Source organism: Phascolarctos cinereus, unplaced genomic scaffold (genome assembly GCF_003287225.1).
Source record: "Phascolarctos cinereus isolate Bilbo 61053 unplaced genomic scaffold, phaCin_HiC Scaffold_1;HRSCAF=81, whole genome shotgun sequence".
NCBI classification, from domain to species: domain Eukaryota; kingdom Metazoa; phylum Chordata; class Mammalia; order Diprotodontia; family Phascolarctidae; genus Phascolarctos; species Phascolarctos cinereus.
Genome location: NW_027555514.1, coordinates 46,528,438 through 46,540,955, shown reverse-complemented (window position 1 = coordinate 46,540,955; position 12,518 = coordinate 46,528,438). Strand labels below are relative to the sequence as shown.

The 12,518-nt window shown below is 41.1% G+C and overlaps 1 protein-coding gene across 3 annotated transcripts in view; it reads left to right on the top strand.

Annotated features, from left to right (window-relative positions):
- GLB1 (galactosidase beta 1) overlaps positions 1–10,893 on the top strand; it is a 78,634-nt gene extending 67,741 nt beyond the window's left edge. For 2 of the 3 annotated variants that reach the window (XM_020987397.2, XM_078151759.1), the window contains 2 exons: positions 149–376; positions 10,162–10,893. In XM_020987397.2, the coding sequence (XP_020843056.1) occupies positions 149–376; positions 10,162–10,386 (453 nt within the window). In that variant the 3' untranslated portion in view covers positions 10,387–10,893. The remainder of the gene's footprint in view (positions 1–148; positions 377–10,161) is intronic. The other variant, XM_078151757.1, reaches the window with a different exon arrangement.
- Positions 10,894–12,518: the final 1,625 nt, after the last annotated feature.

Sequence of the window (12,518 nt, the reverse complement as noted above, 5' to 3'; positions counted from 1 at the left end):
CAAGGTTGTCTCTGGCCATTGCACCACACAGAAATTCCAATTTATCTCACAGGACATCTTGCATATGGATTCAGTCATGTGACTTGGAGACTTTGACTTGTCCTTTCTTTCTTTGTTTTTTTGTTTTTCCCTCTGATTTTTTCTTTAGGGTCTGATTTACAATTTAACCCTTGGGTCAGTCACGCTCAAAGACTGGTTAATTTTCCCACTGGATATGGAGGACGCACTGCAGTGTTATCTGAGCAGTGATGCAGCATTCAGGAAGAGTCCTTCCAACTCGACTCTCCCATCTTTTTATGTTGGTCAGTTGTCCATTCCTACTGGAATTCCCGACTTGCCTCAGGACACCTATATCCAGTTTCCCAATTGGACCAAGGTATGATCAACTTGGGGCTTGGGTGCTTTCTGTTTAAACAAAAGTCCCCATACGTAGTCTTTGGGATCTGTATATGTTGTCAGAGATTCCTTTTAAAATTAAATTTTACTTTATTTTCAGATCTGCATTGTTTCCCCTCCTATTCCCACTGAAACCCTTGTTACAAACATATATAGTCAAGCAAAACAAATTCCTGCATTGGCCACGTCACATCCTTCCTTCGTCCCCCATCATCCCCCCTCCCCTTAAAAAAAATTTGTCTTGGGCTCTTCTGCGTCTGTCGCGTCTCTATCAGGAGGCGGTAACAGGTTTCCTCTGGCGTTGTGGTTGGTTATTGTGTTGCGTTCCAAGTGTTCACAAAATTGCTACTGTATACATTGTTCTCCTGGCTCTGCTCGCTTCACTCTGCATCCGTTCGTGCACGTCTTCGTTTGGTTCTCTAAAACCATTCTCTTTGTCATTCATTTCTTATAGCACAATGATATTCCATAACAATGTAGATTGTAGTTGATGGGCATCTCCTCAGAATCTTGAGTTCTTTGCCGCCATAAACATAGATGCTATCAATATTTTTGTACGTATGGGTCTTTTTTCTCTTTCTTTGACCTCTTCAGGATATAGACTAAGCAGTGGTCTTGCAGGGTCAAAGGGTATACACATTTTAGTGACTTTGGGGCACAGTTCCAAATTGCTTTCCAGAATGGCTAGATCAGTTCCCAGTTCTACCAACAGTGTATGAATATACTTGTTTTCCCATAGCCCCTCCAACACTGGTCATTTTCCTTTTTGGTCAGTTTTGCTGATCTTGGAGGTATTTTAAATATCATTTCTCTAGTTATTAGTGGTCCAGAGCATTTTTTCCATATGGCTATTGGTAGTTTGGATTTATTCCTATGAAAACTGCCTCTTTATATCCTTTCACCATCTGTCAGTTGAGGAATGTCTCATTCATATGAATTTAAATCAGTTCCCTAGATTTTTTTAGAAATGAGACCTTTATCAGAGAAACTTGCTACAATTTTTTCCCCATTTACCTTCATTTTTTTTCACCATTTTAGCAGTGTTTGGTTTTATTTGTGCAGAAACTTTTTAATTTTATATAATCATATTGTCCATTTTTACCTTCTACGAACCTCCCTATCTCTTGTTCGGTCGTGATATCTTCCCCATCTATGGATCTAACAGATAATTTCTTCATTGATACTGTACTTCATTTATAATATTACTCTTGATATCGAAGTCATGTATTTGGGGTTTGAGAGATATTGGTCTCCTGTCTGTCTGTCTTTCTGTCTATCTACCTACCTACCTATCCATTGGTCTATATCTTGCTTCTGTCAGACTGCTTTCTAGTTTTCCCAAGTTTTTGTTGAACAGTGAGTTCTTGCCCCAGTAGCTGAGATTTTTGGGTTTGCCAGACACTGATTTCTGGGCTTATTTGCTTCTGTATATTTTGTGCTTAATCTGTCCCACTGATCAGCGTCTATTTTTGTAATTAGTACCAAATTGTTTTACTGATTACTGAAAAGCTGAGATTCTTAACCTGGTGTCCACAGCGAGATTCTGAGGGAATCCTTGAACTTAGATGAGAAAAAAATACATTTTACTTTTTACTAAATTCAGACTGAAATTTAGCATTTCCCTCAGATATGAATTTCTTAAAAAAAAAAGCAGCATTCTGAGAAGAAATCCATAGGTTTTATCAGACTGCTAATACTTAGCACAGTGCTTAGGTCACGTAGTTAAAAAATGCTTGTTGATTCGGCCTTTGACCACCAGGATACAAAAATGGTTAAGAACCCTTGATTTAAAGAACGAGAAATTACGTGATTGCAATATTAAGTGAGATAAGAATATGATAAGGATGTTTAATGTTGCCTCCCCTGGGACAGGCTTTGCTTTTATCCTATGAGTGTGGATTTAATAGTTAAGCATTTTTGACTGTGTAAAACTAAGAAGTAGAAGAGAGGGGTTAGACCAAGTGGCCTCTGAAATCCGTTTTATTTATAAACTTCTATGACTCTGAATGTGTCATCCTGGGATGCATATATTTGGCCATTTATCCTCTAAGCACTGGTCACACCCAATCCTCTCACTGCCACTTCCTCTATTCTGGTCCATCCCTGTCCTGCCCCACCACCCCCATCTTCAGCAGCCACTATGGGTCTACAAAAATGACTTTGATTTAATGAATGAAATAACTGATAAGGATGAGCAGCGAGAGAAAAATGAAGGCTAAGATTTACATGGATGATTAAACTGGAAAAAATAGCAGTTCTTGCTACTAAAATGTTTTTTGATTCACTCTTTGGAGGTTGCCGGTGATTTTGTCTTTCCTCAGCTGCCTGTGGCACCGTTAGTCCCCCCACCAGTAGCCATTCTGTGGCACTTAGCACTTGTTTCATTGCGCAGAGGCAAGCAGATTTCACCCTCAGGAAGGGTGAAATCATCACCTCTTCAGAAAGGCCAGCATTTTTGAGAAGCATGGATTTAGAGTTGGGAGCGACCTCAGAGGTCCTGGAATCCAGCCTCCTTATTTCACAGATGAGAAAACAGAGGCCTAGCTGGGTGATGTGATGGCCTGAGATCCCACAGGTAGGTAGTTAATGCCAGAACCCAGTCTTGAACCCAGGCGCTGTGACCCCAGATGCAGCAGCACTCGTTCTCCAGCAGTATCTCCGTCCAGATTCTTTTTATCCAGAATTTCTTTTCAAACTCCCCATTTTTCATGAGGCAGGTGATGATCTGTGAAAGGAAGTTTGGCCAGGAAGGAGATAAAAAAGTGTTACCAGCGTCTGCCCACACAATTGGTGCTTTTCCAGCTTATCTTTACAATCAGCATTTCAGATCGGGGAGATAAAGCTTGGCTTAGCAGGTGGAGGCCTTGGGAGCCCTCTGTTTGTGGGTTCTCATGCTTGGCAAAGAACTACTACCGTCATCGGATGACTCTTTGTCTTAGCTTAGGCCAGATAAAGTTCAGTTCAGCTGTGGGCAGAGCAGTGTGTGAGGCAAAAATGAGATAGCATAGGCCCTGAGGCTTTCATGGGATTTCCATTCTAGGAGGGGGGAATATTTATCTCTGTGTGTGTGTATGTGTGTGTATGTATAACTACATAAGAATTTGTGTGGTATGTGTACATATGTGTGTGTATATGAATTCATATATATAATTAAGCATGAATAGTATGTGTATAAATATATAAAGTACATATGTTTATATGCATCCATGTACACACATATATACACACATACACAGTGTACCTCTATTTATGATATCTGTGTATATATGCATACATATGGATGAATATCTACATGGATTTTGGCTGTATATGTACATTTATGTTTTGGCTTGTTTTTTCAGCCAAAGACAAGGTTTATTAGAACATCCGCCATATTGGCTAGACTCTTAAGGAATCTGAACATTACTGAGCTATTGGCTGGATCATAAGAATGAGCAGATTTTAAGAATCTGAGCTACATTTATGTTAATATATGTGTATAGACACATAAAGTAAGTGATCTCTATATATATATCAGTGCACACATGCACATACATGTCAGTGCACACGTACACACACATGTTTGGTCTATCTTTGTGCACATGTGCATACATAGGCATGGATATCCATATGTGTTTTGGGTATATATGTGTATGTGTACATTAGGTTTGTATACATGCATGTACATGCAAAACAAATGTTTGCATGTATTCTGCAACATAAACATGTATACAATACATAGGTGTATACTACATCTTTGTGCATACATGTATATGTGTATGCATGGGTGTGTGTGCAGACAGAAATGTGTATTTAGAAGGCTATACACATATGTATGTATTATATATAATATATATTTATATTTATATAAATGGGTATGCATAAATATATATGTATATATTTATACGGGAATATATAAATATATATATAAAACACCTAAAGTATACACAATATATATCCAAAAACACATGGCTGTTCATACATATGTATGCACATATTTCCATGTGTATGTGTATATGTATATATGCACACGTATATGAGTGTCCACATGCATGTACAGGATGTAAATGGAAAGTCTTATAGTTAGACTCACAAAAATCAGCTTCTCAAGTGAAGGATGGGAAAGATGTGGTTAGATCTGGTGGGTTTAGTGGATTTCAGATTGAATGTGAATCAGTAGTGTGATTTTTAAAAACTCAGACCTCCTGTGATTTTCACTGGTTTTTCACTCCTGCTGAGGAAACGACCTCTATTTAAAAAAAATTTTTAAATATTTTTCAATTAACAAGCATTTATTTTCTCTCTTCTACCTCTTGCATTCCTACCCCACCTTGAAAGAGAGAGAGAGGAAAAAAGAGAGAAAGGGAAAACTTTTGGCAGATATTGCTTAATCAAGCAAAGCAAATCTCCCGGACTGTCCAAAAATGTATGTCTCATTCTGCATCTTGAGTCATTACTGCTTTGGCAGGAGGTGGGTAGCATCTTTCGTCTTTGGCCCTCTTGATGCCTGGCCTGAAACTCCTGGTGACAGTGTGGATTGGCACCTACTTTTCAATTTATAATTGTTAGGTGGCTTACCCAGGATCACAGATCAACATGTCCCATGGTGTGGTTATAAGCACTGAGACTTTGGGGAGATACTATACGGTAGTCAGTAAAACTAACTCAGTATCCGTGGACAGACATAGTATCTGGGCCTAGAAAGGTGCTAATTTTTAATTTTGCTGAGCTCTACACCCTCTTTAGCCCCTCTTGTGGAGTATTGTTTACAATTCTGAACAATGTATTTTAGGAAAGATGTTAATAGGAGTATCCAGAGGAGGACATGTAAGATAGTGAAGGGTCTTGATCATACCATATGAGGGTCAGATGGAAAAACTGAGTGTCTTTGGTTTGAAAGAGAGAAGCGTTAGAGGAGGTGATTCAGGTGGTTTGGAAGAGACATTTCTTCCAGCTATCAGGAGGAGAATTGGGAGGAGAACACTGAGTGGAAATTGCAGAGAGGCACATTCAGACTCAATGTCAAGAACACTTTCTAACATTTAGAGTAGAAGGGGGTTGCCTCCTCAGGTACTGGGTCCCTCTTCCTCACAAGAGGTCTTCCGGCTCAGGCTTAAAGAGCCCTTCTTAGGTGTGATGTAAAGGGATACTTGCTTGGCCATGGGTGGGATTAGATGGGCTCTGAGTTCCCTTCCAAGTCTCAGATTCTATGAGCTAGCAGACTTTAAAAAACCATACACTTTATCAGCCAAGAAGTAGGTCAGATATTTCCTGGAATTAACATTCATTTGAACAGCTGAATGGTGGCTGAAGTTTATTATACCTGTGGAATAAAAAAAAAATTAATCAATAAATACAGGGTGTCCCAAAAGTCTTAGCGCAGGGCTTACGCTGTATTGGAATGCCTCCTTGCAGGAAGAGTCATGCAGAGAAAATTAAGAACCAGCTGTTCCTTAGATATATCACTGGCTGAAATCATCTCATCCAATCTACTTTTACCAGTGAAGAAACTGAGGCACCCAGGAGTGGGGAACCTGTGGCCTCCAGGCCACATGTGGCCCTCTAGGCCCTCAAGTGTAGCCCTTTGACTGAATCCAAACTTCACAGAACAAATCCCCTTAATAAAAAGATTTGTTCTGTAAGACTTGGACTTATCTCAGTCACTGACTACAGACACAGTGCCTAATATGTAGTAAGTTCTTTATAGATGCTTTTCGACTGACACTCTGGCATCCAGAGGGGAAGTGACTGGCCCAAGGTCACACAGGTGAATTAGAAACCTGAGTCATGTCTCAGGGATCTTATTTCTAAACCAGGGGTCTGGAATCCCTGTGAACTTGCTTTTAAAATATATGTATGTATGCATATATGTGTATATGTGTGTGTGAGTGTGTATGTGTGTCTATGTATGTATATGTATTTTTGATAAATGTATTGGTGTCCTTTGCAATCCTAATTGGGGTCAGTGGACCCGTTGGATCCATGGATAGATTTCAGGAGATCCATGAAGTGAGATGAGAAGAAAATCCATCTTTCCTTCAATATAATTGGTTTCCTTTGTGATCTTGTGTATTTTATTTCATGCATTTCAACGCATTATTCACCAGACTGCCAGAGGGCATGTCTACATGTGTGTCTGCACTGGATCTGTCTAGAGAGGCTGCTTGCTACCTGTATGACCCTGTACAGGTCCTTCCAAAACCTGACCCTCAGTTCTCATCTGAGGTATGTTCTCTAAGGACCCTTCCAGCTCTAAAGCTTATATGGTCACCGAAAACGGGGGAGATCAGATGCCAGACACAGACTCTACCCTTGGCCAGCCAGCCTGGCCTGTGGTGATGCTGAAGACATAGGCTAAAGCAAAGTCTTCATTGTAACCCTGAGAAGAAGCCCCTCATTGTGGTCTCTGAACCTCCCTTCACAGAACTCTTTTCCTCTTGACCGAAAAAGTGGGGTGAGTGTTCTTTCTCCCTTGCACCTCCACCCCCTACTACTGCAAAAACAAGCCACCGGCAGATTTCTAAAGTGATAAAAGCTTTTAGTATGCACACCTTTTCAGCATGGATCAAGATAGCATGTCCTCCTGCAGAAGCAATACAGATACTTCTCAGAATCCTCAAACTGTGAAACTAACCTTTTTTTTTTTCTAAATGACTGAGACTCAACAGCCAGTTTCTAATCACTGGTTTCTCAGTCCCCACTGACACGTAAATGATGTGATCATTGACTCTCCTAGGACAGGTAACCATGGCGATATTTGGTATTTTGAGAGGTGTACCACCCCACCCCATCCCCTCCTCTCGCCCCAGCTCCTTGCCCAGGTTGCAGATGGCAACCCTTCCACACCTTCTGCTCCTGGGAGAAAGAATCCACAATCTGGACTTTGGAGAAAACTGGATTTGAGGCCTGCCTCTGATACTAGCTACCCAACAAGCTTTTATTAAGAGATATGGAGTCTTAATGCAGATCAAAGTATATTATTTGCTCTCTTTTTTTTGTTTGTTTCTTCTTTCTTGTGGTTTATCCCATTGGTTCTAATTCATCTTTACAACATGACTAGTGTGAAAATAGGTTCAATATGAATGTATATGTAGAGCCTGTATAAAATTGCATACTGTCTTGGGGTGGGGGAGGGGAGGGGAGAGATGGGGAAAAAATTTGGAACTCAAAATCTTACAGAAGTGAATGTTGAAAACTAAAACTAAATAAATAATAAAAAAAAAAGATTATTATGTATGAAGCACGGGGCCTATGCTATATAGAGAGAATGAGAAGCTCGAGGCACTCCCATTCTTTTGGAGATTGCAACATAGACAGTTATGGACACAGTAATTGCAGGAATGAGAGAGCGCTGCTCACCAGGGAGATTAGGAGGGGCTTGCTTCCTGTACAAGGTGGCATCTGAGCTGAGTGATGAAGAATGCCAGATTCTAAATAGGAGAGCTGAGCGAGGAGAGCTTTCCAGGCATGGGGGCCAGTGATGGGAACTGGAAGAACCAAGTTGGGGGACATAGCAGGGAGGTAAATGGAGCGCATATTGTGTGATGAAGAGTAAAATGAAATGGACCTTTTAGGGGAGGTTGGAGCCAGATTGTGAAGGACTGTCAATGGGCAGTTTGTGTTTTATGCTGGTGGCATTAGGAAGTCCACTGAAGGGTTTGTTCAGGGGAGAGCCAACCAAGATGATGCTTGAGCTTTAGAAAGATCGTTTTATTAGTTGTGCTGAGAAAAGATGGGAAGGGGAGAGATTGGAAGCCAAGAGTACTTTTAGGAGATTGTTGTGCAAGTCATGGTGAGAGGTGATGAGATTCTGGGCCCAGCTATATGGCTGTGGATGGAGAGGAGGAGGAAGATGGGGATGGAAAACATTCAGTTGGGGGTAGTGGAATCAATAGAGTTTTAGCAATTGATTAAATGGAGGGGGAAGGAGAGGGAAAGAGTTAAGGATGTCTGAGATTGCAAACCTAGGTAACTGGAAATATGGTGGTGCCCTCAATAGACATAGGGAAACATTGACGGAGAAAAGCTTATGAGGAAATATAAGAAATTCTCTTTTGGACATGTTGAGTCTGAGATGCCAACAGGACATCCATTTGGAGGTATTGAAAAGCTGGTGACATGAGATTCAGGAAAGAGCCCAGAGCCAGATATATAGATGTGGGAGTTATCAGCATGGAAATGATCATTGAACCCAAGCTAGCTGATTGATCAACAGGGCTACTTACTTACCGTTTGTTGAATAATGAACTCATTTGGTGATGCCTGTGGACCTTTTCTCTGAGTTATGTTTTTAAGTGCATTTTACCAGGATTACAAAGTAAACAAACTATGTTGAAATAGTTTAAATATTTTTAAATCAGGTTCATGGACCGCAGGATAAGGATACCTGCCCTACAGAAAGGGTATAAAGAGAGAAGAGAAAGCATAGAAAGCCTGTCCTTGGAAGAAAGGACAGCAAAGGAAACTGGAAATCTAATGCATTGACAACGTGTAAATTGCCTTCAGAGATCTTAAGATGCCGCATAAATGCTACCCTCATCATTAAAGATCAGTCTGGTGGGAGGATAGTCAGGAATAGGCATTGTTTCGCAGACTTAGGGAGAGTGGACTAACCAGCGGGAGGCGGTAAACAGTGTTAAATTCTTGCCGTGAAGGATGAGAAAGGCCATTGGATGTAAGGATAATACAGTAATTGGTAGTTACATAGTGCCTGCTGACTGTTAGGCACCCTGCTAAGAGCTTCTTTACAAATCATATGCCATTGGATTCTCACAGCTACCGTGGCAGGCAGGTGCTGTTATTATCCCCACCCCCACTGTAAGGATTAGGAAACTGAGCAAATGACAGTTAAGTGACTTGCCCAGGGTCACACAGCTAGTAAGGGTGCAAGGCTGGATTTAAATTCAGGTCATCCTGACTCTAAGCCTGGCACCCTGTGCCACCTAGCTGCCCAATTTTATCCTTAAAATTTAGCATTTGAAATGACCTTGGTAACCTTGGAGGGGACAGCTTCAGTTGACTGATAAGGTCAAAAGCCTGATGCAAAGGACTGGGAATAAGTGGAAGGAGAGGAAGGGGAAGCAATGGACATGGATGGCTTTTTTTTCTAGGAGTTTGTCTGTGGGCAAGTCACTGAATCGTACTGAGCCTCAGTTTTCCTTGTCTGTAAAATGGGGATTATAATACTTATCAGCCTTGCTTCACAGGGCTGTCTTGTTGTTTAAACGAGATAATGTATGGCTCTCTTTTATAAATGTATGGCCTGTGAGCTCTTTTAGGTAGAGAGAACGGGAAATAAAAATGTTTTCTAAGTCAGAAAGTTTGACTCGGTCTTCCTAGGAGGTAGAACCCCTGGTCTCTTTGGGCACAGAAAAGGCAGAGGAGCATTTAAGGACAGTCCCCAGGACACAGGGAGTAGTTTAGAGTCAGTCCTCTTCTCTGGGCCTTGTATTGGCACCTGGTGGCTGCTGAGGTTGGCCACGAACCATCTTTGTTTCTCTGAAGTCGAGGTAACTTCAGGGTAACTCTTATTTTTCAGTGGTATAGCTTAGATGCCTTTGCCATCAGCAGGATTCCTTTCTCACGGCCTGGGTGCGCTGCTGGAGTTCTTCTTCATGTGGACCTGTCAGACCTGCGTTCAAAAGAAAGAAGTGCATTTGGGTGCACAGAGAGATGGCCATGATGACTGATAGGACTGATAGACCCTTATCACCAGCAGCATCTCCTCTTCCAAAGCTGTTTACCTTTTTGGGTGGACTTTGACGATGTCCATTCTCTCTCTTGCAGGGACAGGTATGGGTCAATGGCTTCAATCTTGGCCGGTATTGGCCAGCTCGGGGCCCCCAGGTCACTCTGTATGTTCCAAGACACATCCTGGTCACCTCTGCCCCGAACAACATCACTGTGCTGGAACTGGAGAGATCTCCATGTAATTTCGAGGAGAAATGTTTTGTGGAAATGGTGGACAAGCCTGTGCTCGATGGACCCCTGTCCTCGTCAAAGGAGTCCTAGAAGGTGGTCAGTTCATCGTGAAGGCTGGATGGTCCATGATGCCTTCAGAAGGACCATCTTCTTGGAATCTTGACTTTTTATAGAACCTAATGAATCTGGTCTAGTTGGAAATTACTGATTGGAAAATTGTGTGCGTGCCCGTGTGTGTGTGTGTGTGTGTGTGTGTGTGTGTGTGGTGTGTGTGTATGCGTGCACATGTGCACGCGTATATGTTAATTGTTAAGGCTGGTTTTATTTGTTGCCTTGTAAATTAAAATCATGAGCTCCCTGTGGGAAAGTACCAAGCCTACCCAGCAATGACATAAACCCCTGTAGTGCCTATTGCCTCTACAAGGTCTTGCACCCTGTGGGCGCCCTATGAATGTTTGCTATCACTGATCATGGTAATAGAACAATAAAGCACACACCCCGAGGATTTGATTTTGCCTCAAGTATTTTTTGATTTATTTGCACTGGAAATTTCTAGGGAAGAATTGTGTTTCCTGAATAAAATTTATACTCATTTGATCAATGTGTTTTGAATTGTTTTCCTTTAAAGTAACAGTTTGGGGTCTTTGTTTCTGTCTTCTATTTGAAGATTCACCAACTGGTAGTGCAGAGGATTGAGTCCCAAAGACTTGAGTTCAGATCCTGCTGAACTCTTGTAACCCTGGGCAAGTTCCTTAACCGGTGTCTGCCTCAGTTTCCCTATCTGTGAAATGGGGACAATAATAACACCTACCTTGCAGAGTTGTTTTGGGACTCCAATGAGATAAAAATGTTAAGCACTTTACAAAGGCATTTACAAAACTATTACGACAGGTAGGTTGCTCAGTGGGTAGAGAGCGCTGGACCTTGAGTTAGGGAGACCTGAATTCAAATGCAGCCTTAGCAAATTACTAGCTGTGTGACCCTGGACAAGTAAGTCACTTTACTTGTGTCTGCCTCAGTTTTCTCTTCTGCAAAATGGGGATAATAATAGCACCTACTGCCTAGGTTTGTTGTAAGGATCAAATAAGATAATATTTTTAAAGCATCCTGTAAACCAACCCTTTAAAACTTTAATTATTGATGATAATAAAATCTTTCATAAAAACCTTTAATACCTTAATTGTTGATTTAAAAAATCTAGCGTTTATGTAAACATGTAAAGAAAACCTTGTTTATAGCTTAAGATACTGTATAAACTCTTATAGTCTTCAGTTCTTCTGTCTCATGCTACGAAGCCCTTATATGCTTATAAAATGACTGCTTTGTAGTTATATACAAATGAGGAACTTTGGGAAGCTACCTGAAAAAGTTTTTTTTTAAAAAAAAATTATGCTTTATTTTGCCATTCATTTTTTAAAATTTTGCATTCCCAATTCTCTCCCTGCTTCCAACTTCTCCCCTATCCATTGAGAAGGAAAGCAATATGATATCAGTTATACATGGGAAGTCTTGCAAAACGTATTATTATTAGCCATAATAGCCATAATAGCAAAAAATAATTATGTGAATGCTAGATATTATCAATAATCATAATACTTTGTTAATTCAAACATCTTTAATTTACTCAGTGTGGGTACTCCATCTACTAGTTGCAGCTTGGAGCTCTGATACAACTCTGATAAGATAAGCTGACCATCTTAGTAAAATGATTTTTGTAAGCTAGAAAAATTCATAGGGACGGCTAGGTGGTGCCATAGTGCACAGAGTGCTAGGTCTGGAGTCAGGAGGACTCATCTTCCTGAGTTCAAATCTGGCCTCAGACACTTACTAGTTATGTGACCCTGGGCAAGTCACTTAACCCTGTTTGCCTCAGTTTCCTCATCTTTAAAGCGAGCTAGAGAGGGAATTGGCAAAACCATTCCAGTATCTCTGCCAAGAAAACCCCAAATGGGGTCATGAAGAGTTGGGTACAACTGAACAACAACAATAAAATTCCTTCCTCTGAGCCCAACCTGATGATGACAGACCTGTAAGATAGCCTAAGCATGTATTAAGCACCAGCTGTGTCCTACGGCTTGTCCTCTGACAACAGGCATCATGCCCATCACCAGCTCTATATGTCTTGCTTGGTAGGATCTTCCAGATTTCCACAATGCAGGCCAGGACTTTGAGAACCCAGGATAGCCTTCATACCACAATGAGGTATTGATGAAGTCCCTACA